This window comes from Echiichthys vipera, assembly GCF_963691815.1.
Source record: "Echiichthys vipera genome assembly, chromosome: 16".
In the NCBI taxonomy this organism is placed as follows: Eukaryota; Metazoa; Chordata; class Actinopteri; order Perciformes; family Trachinidae; genus Echiichthys; species Echiichthys vipera.
Genome location: NC_139841.1, coordinates 27,321,172 through 27,340,397, shown reverse-complemented (window position 1 = coordinate 27,340,397; position 19,226 = coordinate 27,321,172). Strand labels below are relative to the sequence as shown.

Sequence of the window (19,226 nt, the reverse complement as noted above, 5' to 3'; positions counted from 1 at the left end):
GAGGTCAGGACTCATTCCCTACCTGGAGTAACGATCCACCGGTTTCCTGCTGAGAGCCATGGCAATAATAATTATAGGTACATACTAATTAATAGTAATGCAGGTGTTGGGTTCATTGATGACTCTAAATCACCCGTAGGTGTGAATGGTTGTCTGTCTCTGTTCGTCTCTATGTGTCCTGTGATAGACTGGCGTCCTGTCCAGGGTGGACCCCGCCTCACGCCCGATGTCAGCTGGGATCGGCTCCAGCCCCTCCGCGACCCCGACCCCGGGATAAGCAGTTGAAGATGAATGAATGAATGAAAAAGTAAAAAAAAAAAAATGTCTTTAATCTAAGAGAATGAAATAAATAGTAATCATAATAATAACTTTGTTTACTCTTAATACACATATTTAACTAAGCAGATGAGCCTGCGTGAATGTCTGCCGACCATTTAAAAACAGCAAAAACCCTGATTTATGTGATTAAACGTGTACATTTGAACTTGATCCTTCCCCTGAACCCAGAACTTTGTCTGCAGCACAATCATCAATCACAAACAAATATGTAAATCCCACACAACAAAAAAGGAAACAAACAGTCTTAATGAGGCGTGAGCCTGCCATTTATTGTTACTGAGGAAGTTAACATGGTTAACTGCACTGAAAGTCATACAATAAACCTCTTCTTACGCTTTGTGAGAGGTGCCTCTCTGCGTCACAGGGAGAAAGCTGCAGGAATATACACACAGTATATCTTATTGGCAAGTAGATATGTTTTAGTAGGTACATTCTCCTCTACCAGGTACTCATGTACAATATACATGTTCAAAAATAGAGTTTGTTTGCATTGCGATCACCGTTTCTTGTCCTTTTTTTTGTTCAGGATGAAATAATTCACATTTAAGTGTTACAGGTTCTTGAATGGCGGTGGAACTAAAGAGCATTTTGTGTTTTTAATAGCGATCACATACACATAGGCATGTGCACAGAAGGCACGTCTATGCGTCTAAATTGCTTACATGATAAATGAAAAGCAGTTTTATCATCTGGGAAGAAAAGAAAAGGACATTGCACTCTCACAACACACACACACACACACACACACACCCTTGCACACACCACAGGACACGAAACACCACAAAGCGAGTGCTCCGCGAAACATGAGACGAGTACAAACTCATTGGTTTGGAGGATAAAACCGCGTACAGTACTCCACACGACAGAGGATCTCCGTCAGTGGATGGCGAGGAACCATGTCCAAGAACACTTGCTGTGAAGCAGCAGCCGGGCGTTCGCGGAGTCCTCCGGGCGGGAGGAAGCAGCCCCCCCGAATAAAACACTGATTTCATGATTTTCTCCAAAAACCAACGTGACAGAAAGAAGCTGTTCCATCGTGGATCAGTGGTTGTTGAGAACCGCGGGTTCTCGAGGCGCGAAGATGGGAGGAAACGACTCAGGCCGCACGTTTGAAATGAGAGCCGTGGGTTCTCACTGTGGGGCAACGCAGACGCGAGACATTCAGAGTTCACGAAATACTGCGACTGATTGTGAAGACGAAGCTGAAGGAGGCGTTTGACACTTTGGGACATTTCACTCATCACCTGTTTCAGCCTCATATCCGTACGTCAGAACACCTAAAGTGAAATTCGGGCCCATGGTTTTTTTCGTGTAACAACTATTAACGGAGAATTCCAGGAGAGTGGCTAACAGCCAGACGTGGCTAACAGTGATTAGCTCGGGGCAGTACGGTGAAGGCATTCAAAGGTCTTTTTTAACCACTAACGCTGCTCAAAATAACACAAACCTCTGCAGCAGCATGAGAAGAGTCCCTACACACAAAACAAAGCACCAATGGGCTCCTTCCTTTGGGATTGACTTTGGTAATCCACTGTAATGGACTTTACTATGAGAGGAGCTGGTACAGGGGCCGGTAGGTAAGTCTTTAAAACACTCTTTTAATAAACTCTGGCTTCACAAACTACGCTGTTGGTGCTTTGTTGTGTGTGTAGGGACTCTTCTCATGCTGCTGCAGAGGTTTGCTGTTATTTTCAGCAGCATTAGTGGTTAAAAAAGACCTTTGAATGCCTTCAATGCTAATCAGTGTTAGCCACGTCCGGCTGTTAGCGACTCTCTGTGACATCTCTGTTAATAGTCTCTGTCTCAATTATTTGATGTGTGCAAGAGTTGAAAAAGACCACGGGATTTCACTTTAAAGGAAATTAAAGTGACTCAGGAACAAACTCTGGTTCCCTGGGTTAAAGTCATTTTGACAAACTTTGTCGCTCTTTCTCCTGCGTGACCTGACGTCCACTTTGGCGCCCCGTCATTACTACGGTCGCCAGATACCGGCACTTTAAACATAAACAGAAATGCACTTTAATCAGGATTCTCTGAGCTTAAGACGGTTCACACTTCTCATGAACTCTTTGCAACAAAGTAAACGAGCAAATGTCCCAAAATGGCGCGATAATCCTTCAAATGTTTTACTTTGATTAACGTTATAACAAAACCGACAAAAGTGTGTATATGTGAGTGTGTGAGTGCGTGTGTGTGTGTATAAACTACTGAATCCAGCTGACTATCACAGGGCCGACAATCTACTAACCACAGCGATGACGATCTATAGTGCCAAAGCTGTTTAAAACAGTAAAAATTAAGTACATATGGTGCTCAAAATAGGCAATGGTACACAAAAAAAGGCATTTGTTTAAAAAAAAACAAGAAAGAATGAAGAAAAGTAATATGCACTTTAAAAAAAACCTTAAAAAACAAAGTTTTTTTGGCAGCCGTGCGTCTGCGGCGATGCCTGCGACTGAGATACACGACGCACTCCCCTGAAATCTGAACACGTCCTCACACCGGCTCTGACATCGACGTGCACGCCTGAAGGAACTCCTCTCTGACCCCCGGATTAGATTATTTAAAATCCACCCCGGAGCACCGAGGCGTGACTGTAACTGTTAATGCTGCTAAATAAAAGTGCAGCAATAAGGGCGTTCGGCTTGAGCTCAGGAATGGTTAACTAACAGACACCGTGTACCCCCCCCCCCCCCCTAAAAACAAAAAAAGCATGTTAAACCACGTGGACGACACAACAAAGACGTTAATTCACACTCGGAAGTTTCTCTTCGAGGCAGTTATGGCGCGTAAAAAATAAGGAATTCATGTTTAGAAGTCAGTGGATTACAAATCAACAGTAAATATGTTATTACACTACAACGCCGTAGCTCTTCCTTCTGAGACATTACTCTAAATAAAAGTGAAAACTAGACGATAATCGGGGGGAATTTCGCCCGTTTTTAGTCCAGGAATAAGGTCTTGTCTCCCACCGCGTCGAACACGTCGACCGGAGACTTTTAACTGGCGGAGAAATGTGGATAAGATCATTTGTGGTTTTTGGCACAGGCCTGCAAACAATCTACGTCACCTTCGTTTGGCGAATGGAAAAGAAACAGAGAAGGAGAGATGAGCAAAGGTTGGCTCCCCGTGAGGAGAGCGCCCGCTGCTTGCAGCCCTTGTTGGGGAGAGATTTACAAACTACCAAACCCGAAACTGCGGTTTGGTCGCAGGATTTAGCGCGTTGGGCGTCTCAAAGGCTCTTCTGATGATCGTCACAGTGGTTCAGAATTCAACTAGAGGGCAAATGTTCATGTGAGGATGAGCGAGAACAGGAGGACCCGGGTGTCTGGGCTCTCTCGTGGGTGTTTTTTCCGTCGTTCCGTGTCATTACGGTCAAGTCTCTGGCGTCAAGGTGTGGCTGGCGAATAAACTGTCAGGTATCAAGATCCTGGAGGAGACAGAGAGACACGTACAATTGGAAATGTGGTATTAATGATACTTAACTGGTACTTTATTTACCTCACACCTGCAGAGCTGCATGAAAGCACTCAGGCTAAGGACCTTAAATCTTCTTCTAAAGGCAGGGGGGGCGCACCGAGCCGACACCACCGACCCTGAACACTTGAACACACCACTAAGTTCTACCCCGATAGAAGTCAGGACGAGTACTTTCTCATGTTTATTAAAAACTTCAGGGCAAAATATAAAGAATTTGAGTTCATGTGCTCGTTATCATCAGTTTAAATGACGTGATTGTGTGTCATGACATATGATTTCATCACCATATGATCAACGATAACCTCAAATTATCGCCTGGCCCCGAGGATACACAAGCACATATACGTCTGTTTGTTTGTGTGTTTGTTTCAGTGCCTGTAGAAAGTCATGATATCATTTTGAAATAGTCACTTTTTTAGTTTTACAGCCTGAAATGATAAGAAAATATATATTTCCCTGCATTTTTGCTTTACAACATTCAAGTGAAATTTGTTTTTTCAAAATTTCTGTAAATTAATAAAAAATGAAAAACTAAAATAGCAGGGTTGGAAAAGTGATCAGACACCTTTTGGAGGCACCTTTTTTCTTATTTTTCCAAGCCTTTATTGTGAAGGACAGACAGGAAATGGGGTGAGAGAGAGGGGGAGACGTGCAGCAAAGGGCCGTATGTCGGACTCGAACCCGTGGCTGCTGCCTCAAGGACCTTCAGCCTCTTCACACGGGACGAGTGAAGAGGCATTCATTCTCTGTGTGTATTCGGGCTGCAAGCTAAGATTATTTCCACTGTCGATCAATCTGTCGTGTATTTTCTCGATCAGGTGAAAAATGGTCGATCAAAATGCGGATCAGCGTCTCCCAAAAGCCCAAGACAACGCCCTCAAATGTCTCATTTTGTCCACAACTCAACATATATAGAGTTTACTGTCATAGAGAAGGAAAGAAACCAGAAGATATTCACATTTAAGAAGCTGGAATCAGAGAATTTGGACTTTTTTTTCCTTCTTTTGCTGCAGCTCTCGTTACATTTGTTCATGTTTTACCAAAGGTTTAACCTGAGTCAGGCTACACAGCAATGATAGCAATCCTATCTCATCCATAACATTAAAAAAACAAGAGTTTTTAATAATACTGGTATTGGATCGGTAGTCAGAGTCGCCCTAAGCACAAGTTTGAGTATTTGAATTGGTATCAGGAAGGAAAGAAAATGTTGCCTCCGTGCTTTTATCAATGGTCGCCCTCTGGTTTTCCCCAGCCAGCGAATGTCTCATATTGTTCTCTACATGAGCAGCATGTTATTTCATTTACCCGGAACTGATAGAGCACTGGGGTCAAAGGTGAATCTCATCTGTAGCTCTTCTGCTGCTGCTGCATCAGGCCCACGTTCTCATACACTCTGGAGCTGTCCTCCCTCATCCTGCCAACACATACACTCATGAAAAACTACTGACGAGGCCTTCACAGGTGGTTTCAATGTGACATAAAGCAGTCAAGCCGCGGCCCTTTTACTTACTCTGTGCAGGTGGGAGTAGGGATGGGAGTGCAGGGAGGCAAAGGGCTCTGCTCTCCTCCGGTCAGGTCCGGCAAAGAGTACTTAATGTTGGTGTACTCGCGCCCTTTAATCTTACTCTTCTGCAGAGGAGAAAACAGAGGAAGGTTAGAGACGAGAGCAACGGGAACAGGGACGGAGAAACGGTGAGGTGTCATATCTGCTGCACACCTGCTCCTCTTCTATGCGTCTCTGCAGTGTTTCGATGTAGTGCTGCACAGCCATGTAGATGAATCTGTACTGCGCCTCAGTCTGCACCATCCCCGAGCGCTGAGAGCGCACCATCTGGATGGTCTTTGGCACGTCGATGTCACAGTCCACGCCTGCAGCAGGAGAACAACATTTTACACTGGAGACATCCTCAGCACCCTAGGGAAGATGAACCAAACACGCTGGGTACCGCCTGGGTCTGGATATTACTCGGAAACGACCAACACTTGAATTGAAAAGTGCACATTCACAGAACTCACCTTTTTCTCTGATCACGTCGATCAGGATGTCAATCACTATAAACGTTCCTGTCCGTCCGATCCCTGCACTGAAGGACGAGAGAGAAGGTGAGTTTGATCCATGCACACTTATCACAGAGGGTTCATGGCTCATTTATTCAAGTGTTTTAAGTGTGTGTGTGTGTGTGTGTGTGTGTGTGTGTGTGTGTGCGTGTACCTGCAGTGTACTGCTATAGGCCCAGCATCCAGTATGCTCTCCTGTTTCAGGTTGACCTCCTCTAGGAAGTCCAGTACGCCACCCGGGTCGGTGGGCACCCCGTGGTCCGGCCAGGCCCTGAAGTGGTACTGCCAAACTGTGCGTTCTGTGTTGCCCTGGAAACCAGATTCAGTTCAGTTGAGATAAAACCTTAATAGGCTCTTATAAGGATACAACAAGAACATACTTGTGTGTAAAAGACCGACACGCACAGACGTTTTACTTCAGCCTCACGTCTCCGTCAACACTCCCTTGTTTTTGTTTTCACGTGCTCCACTCGTAACGTAGCATCCCATAATAATCACAGTCTCTTAAAAGGTCCCTTAACCACTAATTAGCAACATACAGCAAACCCCACGTATCACAGTGTGACCATGTTATTACAACATAACAATACTATGAAGATAAGATAAAGATAAAACCCACAGATAAAAAAATATAAGTAAAACAAGGTAACAATAAAATACATCTCACATGAATAAGACCCACTTGTTAAAACAATACAAAGAGAGTAAAGGTTAAAAATAGAAGAAAATAAACAAAATTTAACACTTTACTATGAAAACAACAACAAAAAGCAGGTCAAATAAGGTAAAAATGACCAGAGGTAGTTAATGGTCAAATTTTGATGAACTGCTCATCGTCATAAGTTTTTTTTTTTTGTGCAAAAATGTCAAGTTTCTTTTATTTTCAGTCTCAAATTTGCAGATCTTCTTTTCTCCGTGTTATATCATATGCACCATCCCATAAAACAGAACATTTCAAGCACTTTATTTAAAATCAAAGCACCTTTCAAACCTTGAAAACACCACATTTAAAATTCAAGTGTTCTCAAGGATTCCCTGCCCCCGTACGGACCCTGACTGTGACAGCTGTGAGTGTAACCATGTTCACACACACACACACACACACAAACACAACTTACCTGTCCAACTTTAGACAATTTGAGTTCTCTTAAGATGTAGTCGTGTGCAGCCGTCTCCCTGACGTTGCGAACGCGCATCGCACCGTACTCCTTCAGAGCCGACATGTCCGGCCAGTACTTCACACATTTGCTCTGAAGAGACACAAGAACATTTCCTCTGATGCTGCGGTTCAGTGAGCAGCGGTGGAAGAACTCAGGTCTTTGAATGATGGAAAAGTAGGAATACCACAGTGTAACAACACACAGTAAAAGTGCAGGGCTGCAGACAACCGGAGGACCGATCAGGTGATCAATGGGGGGGGGGGGATCTGCACGTTATCGCTGGATGATCTTAATTGTTGCAATTCAATTCAATTCAGTTTTATTTACAGTGCCAAATCATAACCAAAGTTATCTCAGGACACTTTACAGAGTAGGTAAAGACCACACTCTATGACTTATTTATGATATTTATAATAAATCATTTTTCATTCAGGTCTTTTAACTTGTAAAAGGAGCATTTTTAGGAGTACTTCGGTCAAATCTGGTGAATGACACCAAAACCTGATGCAGAGTTTAAAAAAGGTTTGACTGACACAAAGTCTCAGTTCAGCGTGTCGTTATCTTTGCTCACCTTTCCTCTCTCCACCTCCTTGGTCGTCATGACGATGACGCGCGAGTTCTCCTGAAACACCATCCTCCAGAAGTCACTGATGGTGTTCTGCAGACAGCCCTGAGTGGCGATGTAGCTCTTCTTCGCCTTTGTACTGTTACACTTCTGGTCCAGCTCCGGCTGCGCACGCAAACACACACACACACACAAACACACAGCTCAATACAAGTGTAATGTTGGCACAAAATCATCCCATGTTCTTTTTTCATCAAATAAACCATCCAGACAGTTTTTTTCTTGTCACAACTATTAACGGAGAAATCCAGAGAGTCGCTAACAGCCGGACGTGGCTAACGATGATTCGCTCGGGGCAGTACGGTGAAGGCATTCAAAGGTCTTTTTTAACCACTAATGCTGCTGAAAATAACATCAAACCTCTGCAGCAGCATGAGAAGAGTCCCTACACACACAACAAAGCACCAATGGGCTCCTTCCTTTGGGATTGACTTTGGTAATCCACTGTAATGGACTTTACTATGAGAGGAGCTGGTACAGGGGCCAGTAGGTAAGTCTTTAAAACACTCTTTAATAAACTCTGTCTTCACTAACTACGCTGTTGCTGCTTTGTTGTGTGTGTAGGGACTCTTCTCATGCTGCTGCAGAGGTTTGCTGTTATTTTCAGCAGCATTAGTGGTTAAAAAAGACCTTTGAATGCCTTCACTGTACTGCCCAGAGCTTTTCACTGTTACCCACGTCCGACTGTCAGTGACTCTCTCGGATTTCTCCGTTAATAGTTGTTGCACTAAAAAAACTGTCTCGATGACTTATTTGATGACTGTAATTACACTTTTATACATGGAGACAACACAAGAGCGCAGACTAAAAATAAACATATTACATCTTCTACTTCATTATCAGAATGTGTGTGTGTGTGTGTGTGTGTGTGTGTGTGTGTGTGTGTGTGTGTGTGTGTGTGTGTCCGTCCGAGGATAAAGTAGGTTTACCACGGCAGCAGATGCTACGTTGATGATATTGGCGTTGATGTAGTCGGAGCCCGGCTCGTTTGGGTCCCGGTCATTCAGCACCACGCGTGTGTGGTCGACTGGAAACAGAAAACAGCAGAGTTCTTAAAACCCCCTCAGGTGAAAGTGAAAAGGTCGTCACAGTGAAAGAGCAGTCAGGGGGTTTCTCACAAGGCAGGATGTTCTTGTATCTGTTCTTGTTTTTGTTCTCTGCTCTCTGGCCCTCTTTGCGACTGTACAGCAGTTTGCACTCTTGTTGCTGCAACGTCTGCGTGGAAACAAGAGAGAGGAGGGAGTCAAACCCCAGCGTGCCGGTTCCAACCAACAATACTTGATATTTAGTTATAGTTGTGCAGCAGCTGCAGTACAGAGTAGGAAAGACTGCAGATATTCAACAGGGGCCAAGTTCAAGCTCTATTCAAGCATTTCAAGGTGCATTTTAAAGCTAACTCGCACAGGTGAGCTGCAGGAGGACACATCAACAGAACGACTCACCTCAAACTCTTCCCAGAAGCCTTGTTTGACCTTGTCTGTGGCCTCCGCTAGTTTGCTCAGCTCCCGGACTCGACTTTCGATCTCTGCAGCGTTAATCCGAGTGGTGTTCAGGGGCTGTGGGAGGAGATCCGGAGTCAGCACAGACATTACAAATCCGTGAGAATGCCATTTTAGCTCACAGTGAAGAGCGAGACGTACCTGTTTGAGCTGAAGCACGGTGCCCAGAGTTTCCACCATGGGGTTCTTTTTGTAGTGCTCCACCAAGTCGGTGAGGGAGTCAAACTTCTCCCCTCCGCCCACGTCGTACTTCAGGTCACCCTGAAGAAGAAGCAACATGAGCGAAGCACACTCTCAACGTCTCAAGACAATAAAATACAGGGTTCCTACACAGTTTCCAGACTTCTCAGTCAATAATAAACATCTGAATAACAATTGTTAGATGCGCATTGTGTAAATAAATGATTTTAATATCCAACTTTTAACATGTAGGTTAAATTCTGACTCTGTATGCCATTATGTTGCCAAGTAATCATTTTTACCTACGTATTGTCGCTCATGATGAGTGAATGATCTTCAAATTGAGGCATGTTCAACACACTTTATTCAAGCTAAACGCTAAAAGAGTAAAATAAATAACTGTGAATCTGTTAAACTACAGAAGTAACAGTAGAGACGGATAATTAACCAGGAACTACAGAAGAAAACATGAGTCTGTGCTTCATCAGCTTCAGACGAAGTAAACAAATAACTAAAATAATGATAAATAGAAATAAATCATAAATTAAATGTCATGTATGGGAAAAAAAATCAATAAATGAGAATCACAGATGTGCAACTGTGGCGACCTGGTTCCTGAACCTCAAATGTTAAATGTTCAGGCCTCTTCTACTACGGGAACATAATGATCTGTAGCTTTAAGGGATATACTGTGGTTGTATGACAGAAGTACTGACACAGAATACGGCGTCTTTATATCGTTATTATCTGCTGCTCTTCTGTTTCTGTTGTTTTCCTTGCGTTACACGTAGGAAGGCAGAGGGAACGAACATTTACCTGGCAGCGGATCATGACGTGAGTGACTTTGGGTTTGCTGTCGCTGCTGTCCGTCTTGTCGTCTCCCGTCCGGACCGACAGGACAAAATCCCCGGGGTGGCTCTGGCTCTCTCTCACCAGGAAGCTGCCGTTCTTCCCTTTCTCCGTCAGCAGCTTCTCGGCCTCCCGGCCCGACAGATGTCCGTGGAACCATCTGGAAGAAGACACAGAACTGTAAATCATATTTCTACCGGACTAGAATGAAGAATGTTTTGCTGGGAGTTACATCAGCCTGTTGAACATAATATTTAATGTAATTGTGTCACCAGTCGTAGTTTTATCCCTATCATGACGGATCCGGTCTGACGCAGTTTCCAGTCTTTTTGTGTTTCTTTTACTGGGTGATCGCCACCGAAGTGCAAGTAGAATTTATTTGCACACTTCTAAGAATCTGCAGGTCAAATTTCATATTTGTAAATAAACATTTACATGTCAAACTAGAATACAAAAGGGACGTTGATGTTAGAAAGCAAAAAGAACGTTTGGGCGACGTCTGAGCGGCTCAGGTGCTGGTTTACATTAAAAATGTAAATGAAGAAGACTTTACGGTTTATTTTGGAGCTGTTAAAGCATGTGCTTTTATTGTGAAGGACTGAAGTTTGGACTACATTGATGTTGATGTGGACGTTCAGCAGCTCCAGTGTTTACGGAGAGGAGATATAAAGAGTTAGCACACGGCTAATTCAGCGTGTTAGCGTCCTTTTGACCCCTCTGGTTCACACAAAGATAAATCAGGACGTTAAAACCAAATTTGGCAACAAAGATAAGACGTTAAACTTAAGTTTAACTCAATTAAATGAACTCTAAACATTACACCATCATTTATATTTGTAGGTTCAACAGAAAGTTTGACAGAATTTCGCCAAAAACCGTCCGACTGGAGACACAGATCTGTTAAAAAAAGGTTTAATCTCTTGCCTTTTTATCATAAATGTCCAATTAAAGCTAATCCGTAGGTAACAGCTGCAGCACAAAAGCTAAGAAATGTAGAAATGTGAACATCTAAGTTAGCGGGAAAACATTCAAGCACCACACGCCAATATCCAGCGTTATCACTCGCCTCTCCGAGGTGGGGTCGGCACAGTTGAGTGGATACTTGAGCTCAATAACATCTCCGTTTTTCTCCTTCAGTTGGCCGTGATGCTCCATGTAGTACTGCACCAGCTCCGCCAGAGTGGCAAACTTCTCCCCGCCATAAAGGTCGTAGTAGTCGCCTGTGTTCTGGATCTTAATGTGGGTGACGGCTCCATTTCGCCTGCAGAAGAAAAACGGCACAAGCATTAAGAGGAATGTGCTGTCAGGAGGCAACAACAGTCATCTAGTTTACTGTCTGTTAAGTTACAGTTGAGGTGGTTCAGGATCATCTGGTAAGGATGAACCCTGGGCGCCTCCCTAGGGAGGTGTTCCAGGCACGTCCAGCTGGGAGGAGGCCTCGGGGAAGACCCAGGACCAGGTGGAGAGATTAGATCTCCACACTGGCCTGGGAACGCCTTTAGTAACCAGAGTATTGGTGCATGTAAACACGTTAATTGAGGTCAGAGGGTTATAACCGCCCCTCCCCACTCCTCAGCGGCTGTTTTTGACCCGGTAATAGAAAAGATCAGGAAGCAACGGCGCCAAAAACAACAGCAACAACACGAGCTTTACCTTTAAACCCAGTGAGGACTTCACCATGGAAACTAACGTTACTACTAGGGAGGGATGGACGTTTTCAGTCATTTCAATATTCGAATACTCGCATTACCTGGCGAACGAGTATTGAGTACTCTTAGGGCGCACTCACACTGTCCATCCGTACCGTGCCCAAACAGGTTTCACGGCTAAAGTCTGGTTCCTTTGACCAGTGTGAGTGCAACCGTACCACGTCTAGGAGCAGCACCCTTGCCGGTCACCAACAAGGGTGGAGAAAATACATCATGACGGAGCGGCAACACTGAGGGCTGATCTGGAACATGTGGGAAAAGGAAACAGCAGCTCCACGCCGCTGTGGAGAGGATGGATTCAAACAATGGAGCGGCGTTTTTCCCGTGTATCATGCATAGGGGGACTCACTCTATTATAGCCTGCGCAAGGCAAATAGCGCTCAGTTACTCGAATAGTTGCGTCACCAATGAGTACTCGAGTAATCGTGCCCATCCCCAGTTACCAAGAAGACCCGTTTCTGTCGTAACTCTGCCCAAAAGTCGTCCGTGAGCGACACCTACTGCACCGGAGGAAGAGTTACTCGGCCATTCTTTACTTTCTTCCACGCTCATGTATACGGGGAGAGGTGGCACAGCCCGATTATTCCCTTAACCGAGGTAAGACCACCCCCCGGTTCCTGCTGCGCGTGTAAAGGCACCGACTCACCGTACTGAGAGGGTGAAGTCTCCTGGATTACTTTTGCTGGGTCTGGCTAAAAAGCTCCCGTCCACTCCACGAGTCAGCAGGAGGTTTTCAGCCTCCACACCTGTGATGTTGGGGTGGAACCACCTGAAAGAGGAGAAAAGCAACCATCAGCTTCAGAGCAGAGGGCAAAACCTGTACCGTGCTCACTTTCCACTAGAGACGCACCGCATTTCACTCACACAGCAGTTTAGTAAAACAGGCTTTTACTGTTTTTAGGGTTTGACCGATGATCGACCTGCACGGTGATTAGATCTGTGAGTTCTTGCACATTCTCTGTCCACATATATATAGTATTTTGTATTATCAGTATGTTTATTATACCCATACTACATTTCCCATACATATCATATATTGCATGCACATATACATTAGTATTTTATTTTACCATCATCCTGCCACTGCACCGTAATATTCATTTATCTCTTTATCTCGTGCTTATGTCAAAGTGCCCATGTTCCGTTCTGTGTTTCTACTCATTTCTTATACCCAAATATTCTTATTTTATCTTATTTTTACTCTATTGTATCATATTCAGTTGTACCAGATTGCTGCAACAAATTAAATTCCCTTGTGGGATGAATAAAGTCATTATCTGTCTATCTATCTGTCACTCTTCAAAGCTGTCACTATCAAATAAAAGACATGAAAAGGGCCAAAAAATAATCTTTAAAAAAGAAATAATAATATTTAATGATAACAAATGTGACTAGTCTCAATTTTAAAAGAGGAACATTTATTGAACCTGTGGACACCTGTCTGTAAATAATGACAGGAAAAAACAGAGAACGCAGCGGCCCGCATCGGCTGATACGCCTAAAAAACGCAACGACTGACCAATGTTACGGGCTATCACTAGTATTTTTTCATTAAGGGCGCACTCACACTGTCCATCCGTACAGTGCCCGAGCACGTTTCAAGGCTAAAGTCTGGTTCGTTTGACCAGTGTGAGTGCAACCGTACCGCGTCTAGGAGCGGCACGCTTGCCGTCCACGGCCCGTTTGGGAGAGGTGGGCTTTAGTAAAGCACGTTTGCACATGTACGAGCACGAGCGTGCGCACGTGTACGAGCACGAGGCCTACGGCGGTTCTGAGGTCATTTCCTGTGCGCCTGTTGGGACGTAGAAAAAAGAAGGAGGGACCATGCGCGGACATTTCAAACAATGGCGGTGAAAGGTTCACGTTGGTGTGATGTGGAGGTGGAGTGTTTACTGCAGATTTGGTCGATGAAAAGATTCAAAAACAGTCGACAAGACGCACAAAAACTCCGAGGTCTACGGAAAGATCTGGAAACAAAGCCACGCATCGCCATGACGTCATCAATGCGTGTGCACGTGTTACGGCGTGATGACGTATAGGCAGCAAGAAGCATTCTCCGAGGCCCAGGTAGTGTGAGTACAAACGGGCCTGGAGGGGGGGACAAGGACCCTAAAGCACGGGGCACGGGACGGAGGCACAGTGGGAGAGCGCCCTAAGACGAGCTACCAGAGAACATGCGTGATATGACATGATCTATATCAGGATAGAAGTATCGTCCTGCTCTATCCAGAGGACAAAAGTGTCCAAACGCACATAAACCTGAACACAAAACATCAGCAAACACAGAAAACAAACGTCCACACATGAAACGTATCATGTGTGCGAACTCTGTCTGCGTTTCTCTTTCTCATTCTCTCTCTTGTGCAGAATTGAGGCTCCTTTGTGCTGCATCATCAGCGTTGTGAGGACCCTTTCTTCCCTGACTGCCTGTGTGTTTATATCGGTTCATATCCTCCAAGAGCCAGTGTTCATCTGCCTTTATGTGAATATAGTGCGTAAAACAAAACCTGTCTTCTTCCCACATTTTCTCTGTTTCATTCTTATGCACAAAGATACAGACGCAGATTTGTTGTGATTTCTGGGGTGAAAACCTACTTTCGTCTTTAATTCTGATTCATGTTACTTCGGAGATGTTGTGGTCTTTAACACATATTAAAAAAATATTGACTAAATTCACATGTTTGTGTTTTATTTCCCTAATATTATCTTTGTGTTTCTCCATATCGTAATTCTACTACTTTAACTACTTTCTACTCTGTCTAACGGTGTTTATCGGTGGTGGAAGAACAAAAACAGCAAGAAGAAGTGAAAATCCTGCATTTGAAATCAAAGCATTAGCATTTAAATATACTCAAAGTACCAAACGTACTCATTAAGCATGAATAACATATATAGTTTGGTTATAATTGATGCGTTACTGGATCAATACAGTTTCATCTTAATCTATAATCATTTATTTGTTGATTCAATTTTGTACTGTTAATCTAAATCTGCAGTAACTAATAACTCAAGTTATCAAATACATTTAATGGAGTAAAAATGACATCGTTTCCAGCTAAAATAAAGGGTATAAAAATATAATAAGTGCATAAGAAAGCATGCATTAAGGGAAATACTGCACTGGGGGATTAATTACACTTAACATTAAACAGAGTTTGTGGACATTAAATACAGTTTGTGGACATTTAATAGAGTTTGTGGATATTAAATAGAGTTTGTGGACATTTAATAGAGTTTGTGGATATTAAACAGAGTTTGTGGACATTAAATAGAGTTTGTGGACATTAAACAGAGTTTGTGGACATTAAATAGAGTTTGTGGATATTAAACAGAGTTTGTGGACATTAAATAGAGTTTGTGGACATTAAACAGAGTTTGTGGACATTAAACACAGTTTGTGGACATTAAATAGAGTTTGTGGACATTAAATACAGTTTGGGGACATTAAATACAGTTTGTGGACATTAAGTACAGTTTGTGGACATTAAACAGAGTTTGAGGACATTAAACAGAGTTTGAGGACATTAAACAGAGTTTGTGGACATTAAACAGAGTTTGTGGACGTTAAACAAACTTTGTGGACATTAAATAAAGTTTGTGGACATTAAATAAAGTTTGTGGACATTAAACAGACTTTGTGGACGTTAAATAGAGTTTGTGGACATTAAACAGAGTTTGTGGACATTAAATACAGTTTGTGGACGTTAAATAGAGTTTGTGGACATTAAATAAAGTTTGTGGACGTTAAATAGAGTTTGTGGACATTAAATAAAGTTTGTGGACGTTAAATAGAGTTTGTGGACATTAAATAAAGTTTGTGGACATTAAACAGATTTTGTGGACATTAAATAGAGTTTGTGGACATTAAACAGAGTTTGTGGACATTAAATACAGTTTGTGGACATTAAACAGAGTTTGTGGACATTAAACAGAGTTTGTGGACATTAAACAGAGTTTGTGGACATTAAATACAGTTTGTGGACATTAAACACAGTTTGTGGACATTAAACAGAGTTTGTGGACATTAAACAGAGTTTGTGGACATTAAACAGAGTTTGTGGACATTAAATACAGTTTGTGGACATTAAATACAGTTTGTGGACATTAAATACAGTTTGTGGACATTAAATTAAGTTTGTGGACATTAAATAAAGTTTGTGGACATTAAATAAAGTTTGTGGACATTAAACAGACTTTGTGGACATTAAATAAAGTTTGTGGACATTAAATAAAGTTTGTGGACATTAAACAGAGTTTGTGGACATTAAACAGAGTTTGTGGACATTAAATACAGTTTGTGGACATTAAATTAAGTTTGTGGACATTAAATTAAGTTTGTGGACATTAAACAGACTTTGTGGACATTAAATAAAGTTTGTGGACATTAAACAGAGTTTGTGGACATTAAACAGAGTTTGTGGACATTAAATACAGTTTGTGGACATTAAATACAGTTTGTGGACATTAAATTAAGTTTGTGGACATTAAATAAAGTTTGTGGACATTAAATAAAGTTTGTGGACATTAAACAGACTTTGTGGACATTAAATAAAGTTTGTGGACATTAAATAAAGTTTGTGGACATTAAACAGACTTTGTGGACATTAAATAAAGTTTGTGGACATTAAATACAGTTTGTGGACATTAAATACAGTTTGTGGACATTAAACAGAGTTTGTGGACATTAAACAGAGTTTGTGGACATTAAACAGAGTTTGTGGACATTAAACAGAGTTTGTTGACATTAAACAGACTTTGTGGACATTAAATACAGTTTGTGGACATTAAACACAGTTTGTGGACATTAAACAGAGTTTGTGGACATTAAACAGAGTTTGTGGACATTAAATAAAGCTTGTGGACATTAAATAAAGTTTGTGGACATTAAATAAAGCTTGTGGACATTAAATAAAGTTTGTGGACATTAAATAAAGCTTGTGGACATTAAATAAAGTTTGTGGACATTAAACAGAGTTTGTGGACATTAAACAGAGTTTGTGGACATTAAACAGAGTTTGTGGACATTAAATACAGTTTGTGGACATTAAATTAAGTTTGTGGACATTAAATTAAGTTTGTGGACATTAAACAGAGTTTGTGGACATTAAACAGAGTTTGTGGACATTAAACAGAGTTTGTGGACATTAAATACAGTTTGTGGACATTAAATAAAGTTTGTGGACATTAAATACAGTTTGTGGACATTAAATAAAGTTTGTGGACATTAAATACAGTTTGTGGACATTAAATTAAGTTTGTGGACATTAAATAAAGTTTGTGGACATTAAATAAAGTTTGTGGACATTAAACAGACTTTGTGGACATTAAATAAAGTTTGTGGACATTAAATAAAGTTTGTGGACATTAAACAGAGTTTGTGGACATTAAACAGAGTTTGTGGACATTAAATACAGTTTGTGGACATTAAATTAAGTTTGTGGACATTAAATTAAGTTTGTGGACATTAAACAGACTTTGTGGACATTAAATAAAGTTTGTGGACATTAAACAGAGTTTGTGGACATTAAACAGAGTTTGTGGACATTAAACAGAGTTTGTGGACATTAAATACAGTTTGTGGACATTAAATACAGTTTGTGGACATTAAATTAAGTTTGTGGACATTAAATAAAGTTTGTGGACATTAAATAAAGTTTGTGGACATTAAACAGACTTTGTGGACATTAAATAAAGTTTGTGGACATTAAATAAAGTTTGTGGACATTAAACAGACTTTGTGGACATTAAATAAAGTTTGTGGACATTAAATACAGTTTGTGGACATTAAATACAGTTTGTGGACATTAAACAGAGTTTGTGGACATTAAACAGAGTTTGTGGACATTAAATAAAGTTTGTGGACATTAAATACAGTTTGTGGACATTAAACAGAGTTTGTTGACATTAAATACAGTTTGTGGACATTAAATACAGCTTGTGGACATTAAATACAGCTTGTGGACATTAAATACAGTTTGTGGACATTAAATACAGTTTGTGGACATTAAACAGAGTTTGTTGACATTAAACAGAGTTTGTGGACATTAAACAGAGTTTGTGGACATTAAACAGAGTTTGTTGACATTAAACAGACTTTGTGGACATTAAACAGACTTTGTGGACATTCAACAGAGTTTCTGGACATTAAACAGAGTTTATGGACATTAAACAGAGTTTGTGGACATTGAGGATGTAGAAGAAGGAAATAGCAGAAAGTGTAAATACTAAAGTAAACACTTTACAAACTGTACTAAAGTAAAAGTAACAGTTACATTGAACCACTGATTTATTGCATTTGAAAACTTGTCAATAAACCTGATTCTGATTCATTGTACAGAGGCGGTTTTGTGCTCTTTAGCTTTAAATGATTGTTTATTAAAACCACATGTTTGTGCTTTAATGACCTAATATTATTATTATTGAGTTTCTCTGTATTTTACCCTGTAAACACGGCAGATAGTAACGGTGTTTACCAACATAAACAGCCGTTGGCTGGCGTTAAGTTGCCGGTGTATGCTAACACGAAGCTAACTAGCTCTTCGGCTGTTTCCGCTCACAGCTTGTTTACACAAACACCCAAACAGCTGAGTTTAGTTTAATATCATCAGTAAACATAAACATAATAAGACACAGTTTTACCTCCGTGATGTCATTTTGTCTGGCTCCCCACTTCCTCGCGTTGGCAGTTAGCAGTTAGCTCCAGTTAGCTTAGCTGGCTAACGTTTCCCAACCGTTTTTCCGCGTCGCTCACAGAATAAAAATGCTTCTTCATCGGTTTCACACCCGGTCAAAACGGGCACCGGGATCCAGGCATGGAAACGGAAAATGTTTATACGTTATAACCGTAAAAAATAAAGAAGTCTCTAGGCCTCGGCCCCGGAGACTTCAACTAGCAAAGTCGTCACCAAACATGCGACAAAATAGAGGGTGCGCGGATTTTTTCACCCCGCGCGGCCGTTCCGCTCTCCGCTGCCGCTTCGTCGCTTTTGGATAGAAAGAAAAACACCGGAGCTCGGCCCCTCCGGTAAACCGACAGAGAGGGTTAAATTAAAGCACTTCTATCACTTTATCTTCGCGCATGCTCGTTTTAGAAGCGTGTTTTATTATTACAGCTAACACAAGCGGAAAAACGGTGAAGCGGTGCGGTAAAGCGGTGGAGGAGCGTGTCCGGAAAGTTCGCCGCTCTAGCGTCAAAAGCGAAACATTCCGCATCCCACCGCGGACACCGCGGACAAATCACGTCATCACACAATCACAGCAGGAAAACGACATTTATGTACATTTGTATTTATTTATACATTTAATAATACATTTATATATTTAGTAA

General features: G+C 41.8%; 1 protein-coding gene across 1 annotated transcript; it reads right to left on the bottom strand.

Annotated features, from left to right (window-relative positions):
* Window positions 1-578: 578 nt before the first annotated feature.
* ptpn11a (protein tyrosine phosphatase non-receptor type 11a) lies at window positions 579-18,921 on the bottom strand. The gene is made up of 16 exons (XM_083929466.1): window positions 18,539-18,921; window positions 12,546-12,668; window positions 11,257-11,451; window positions 10,158-10,350; window positions 9,303-9,422; window positions 9,105-9,218; window positions 8,781-8,877; window positions 8,592-8,689; window positions 7,609-7,767; window positions 6,996-7,127; window positions 6,032-6,186; window positions 5,836-5,903; window positions 5,537-5,688; window positions 5,330-5,448; window positions 5,125-5,233; window positions 579-3,769 (listed from the first exon to the last, which is right to left on the bottom strand). The coding sequence occupies exons 1-15, from the start codon at window positions 18,550-18,552 to the stop codon at window positions 5,161-5,163; spliced, it is 1,812 nt and encodes a 603-aa protein (XP_083785592.1). The 5' UTR covers window positions 18,553-18,921; the 3' UTR covers window positions 579-3,769; window positions 5,125-5,160.
* Window positions 18,922-19,226: the final 305 nt, after the last annotated feature.